At 40.8% G+C, this 2,500-nt stretch overlaps 1 protein-coding gene across 3 annotated transcripts in view; it reads left to right on the forward strand.

Annotated features, from left to right (window-relative positions):
* Positions 1-2,500, forward strand: part of LOC122253268 (organic cation transporter protein) — a 17,251-nt gene that overhangs the window by 3,666 nt on the left and 11,085 nt on the right. For all 3 annotated transcript variants that reach the window (XM_086531990.1, XM_086531991.1, XM_086531989.1), the window contains 3 exons: positions 685-795; positions 1,306-1,564; positions 2,375-2,500. The exon at positions 2,375-2,500 is cut by the window's right edge and continues 46 nt beyond it. In XM_086531990.1, coding sequence (XP_086388116.1) covers positions 685-795; positions 1,306-1,564; positions 2,375-2,500 — 496 coding nt within the window. The remainder of the gene's footprint in view (positions 1-684; positions 796-1,305; positions 1,565-2,374) is intronic.

Consider the following 2,500-nt stretch of genomic DNA (forward strand, 5'->3'; position numbering starts at 1 on the left):
ATTATTATGATGATCATTTTATCATATCATCATTTCTTTGTTATCATTATCATTACTGTTAATATTGTTATGATCATCATCACCATTATTACTATTATTATCATCGTCATTTTTGTTATTGTTATTATTATTTTTATTATGATAAGCATTATTATTAACACCAATACTATTGATATTACTATTGATACATTGTCATTATCATTGTTATCATTATTATTATCATTATCATCATTATCATTGCCATTATTATTATCTTTAACCGTCTCATTATTGTTGCTATTGTTGTCATTCTATTATCTGTGTAAAGAAATTAGATAATCATTCGAGTTTGGATATTAATAAAATAACACAGAGCTTTGTTTCATGTATAAAACAAACATATTGTATACGAACATTTATAACTTATATAACTCATTACTTTCATCACTTGCGTCATATTCATCGTTGTATACACTAAACAATGCTGTTCTATTCACGCATTCCTCTAAAGCAAATAATACTATTGCTACATCATTAGATATTCATAAAATGCAAATCAGAGTGGCACTTGATTAGCATAATGCACAACCCACACATAAGACACGAAGTAAAAAGTGTAACTCCTAGTTTCATTTCTTTTTTTAAAACTTGTAACTTGATGACAAGGGAATGAAATTCAGTCGCGCCCGCCGACGTCATTCACAGGTGGTGGAGAGCAGGAACCTGAGCTGGCCTGACCCGTCTTGGCCGCTCACCAGCTGTACACATGGATGGACTTACAACTTTTCTCTCTACTATCCCACCATTACGTCGCAGGTATCCTATTACTTGCTCATGTGGATCCCATTAGCATCACACAAGCCTCCTGATGTCTTGTAGCCCCCCCCCCCACCTCTCTGTGTCATGGAGTAGATGCTTCTTTGTTCCTGTTATTGCTGTTTTTGTTTGTTCTTTTGTCATTTCTTGTGTGTGTATGTGTAGTTCTTGATTATTTTGATAAAGCGAATACGGTCTGTTATATGGTGGTTGAATCAGATTAATCTTAAATATTTGCTCATTTTCTTGATTAAGGGTTTGATACAGTAAAACTAGTATTACTGATGATTCTGCAATGTTGGGGGCAATATAATGTTAATAAGTATAGCCGTATTCTGCACTAGATATCATGTTTAGGATATATCAAGATACTGCCGGTAAAAAAAAAATGGGTATGACCTTCGTTTTAGTCACTCTTAAAAAAAACGTGACGAGTCGAGCACTACTCTAACCTTAACTCTCAACTTACTCTGCCCTCGAGGAAATGCAAGTGTGAGTCTCGCCCTTCAGCTGAACTGGGTGTGCGAGGAGGACTGGCGACCGGCCCTGGCGCAGTCGCTCTTCTTCGTGGGGTCCATGGTGGGGTCCCCGAGCCTCGGTTGGGCGGCCGACATCTGGGGGAGACTTCCCATCATCATCTTCACTAACCTCCTCGGGGGCATCGCGGGGGTCGCCTCCGCCTTCAGCTCCTCCTTCGCCATGTTCGCCGCCTGCAGGTTCTTCGTCGGGATCACGCACGAGCAGCAGGGCCTTGTGGCGTTCGTCCTGTGTGAGTGGGGATTCGGCCCCCTGGGGGCGAGGCATGTGCTGAGGGCGGCCAGAGGGAAGGGAAATGCGGTCACTATTTATAGGTGCACGTATGATTGCGTATATGTATATATATATATATATATAAATATATATGTGTATGTATATATATATATATATATATATATATATATATATATATATATATGTGGATGTATATACAAATATATACATGCACACACACACATACACATACGCACACACACGCACACACACACACACACACACACACACACACACACACACGCACACACACACACACACACACACACACACACACACACACACACACAACACATAGGAAGAGAGGAAGAGAGAAAGAGAAAAAGAGAGAAGAGAGTGAGAAAGGAAGACTGAAAGAGAGGAAGAGAAAGAGAGAGAAAGAAAAAAAGAGAGAGATAGAAATAGAGAGAGAAGGACAGAGACGGAGACAGAGACAGACACAGAGACAGAGACAGAAAACAAGACAGACATAAAGACAGAGAAACAGACAGACAGAATGACATAAAGACAGACACAAAGACAGACAGACATAAGGACAGACAGACATAAAGACAGACAAACAGACAGGCAGATAGACATAAGGACAGACATAAAGACACACAGACATAAGGACAGACAGACAGGCAAACAAACAGACAGACATAAAGGCAGACAGACATAGACAGACAATCACACAGACACAGACAGACAGAAGATACAGAAAAATAGAAAGGCGAATGAAAGAAGAGGAAAAGAGCAGAAACCCAGAAAGCGCCTGTCTCTCCCGCAGTCCTGGAGTACGTGGGCAGCGAATACCGAACCCTCATGGCAAATCTCCCAGTCATGATCTTCCTGACTCTGGGCATGTGTGCGCTGCCCTGGATCGCCCTTGCGCTGGCCGACTGGATGACCTTTG

This window comes from Penaeus japonicus, unplaced genomic scaffold (assembly GCF_977035675.1).
Source record: "Penaeus japonicus unplaced genomic scaffold, GWHDUDI00000001_assembly GWHDUDI00000037, whole genome shotgun sequence".
NCBI lineage: Eukaryota > Metazoa > Arthropoda > Malacostraca > Decapoda > Penaeidae > Penaeus > Penaeus japonicus.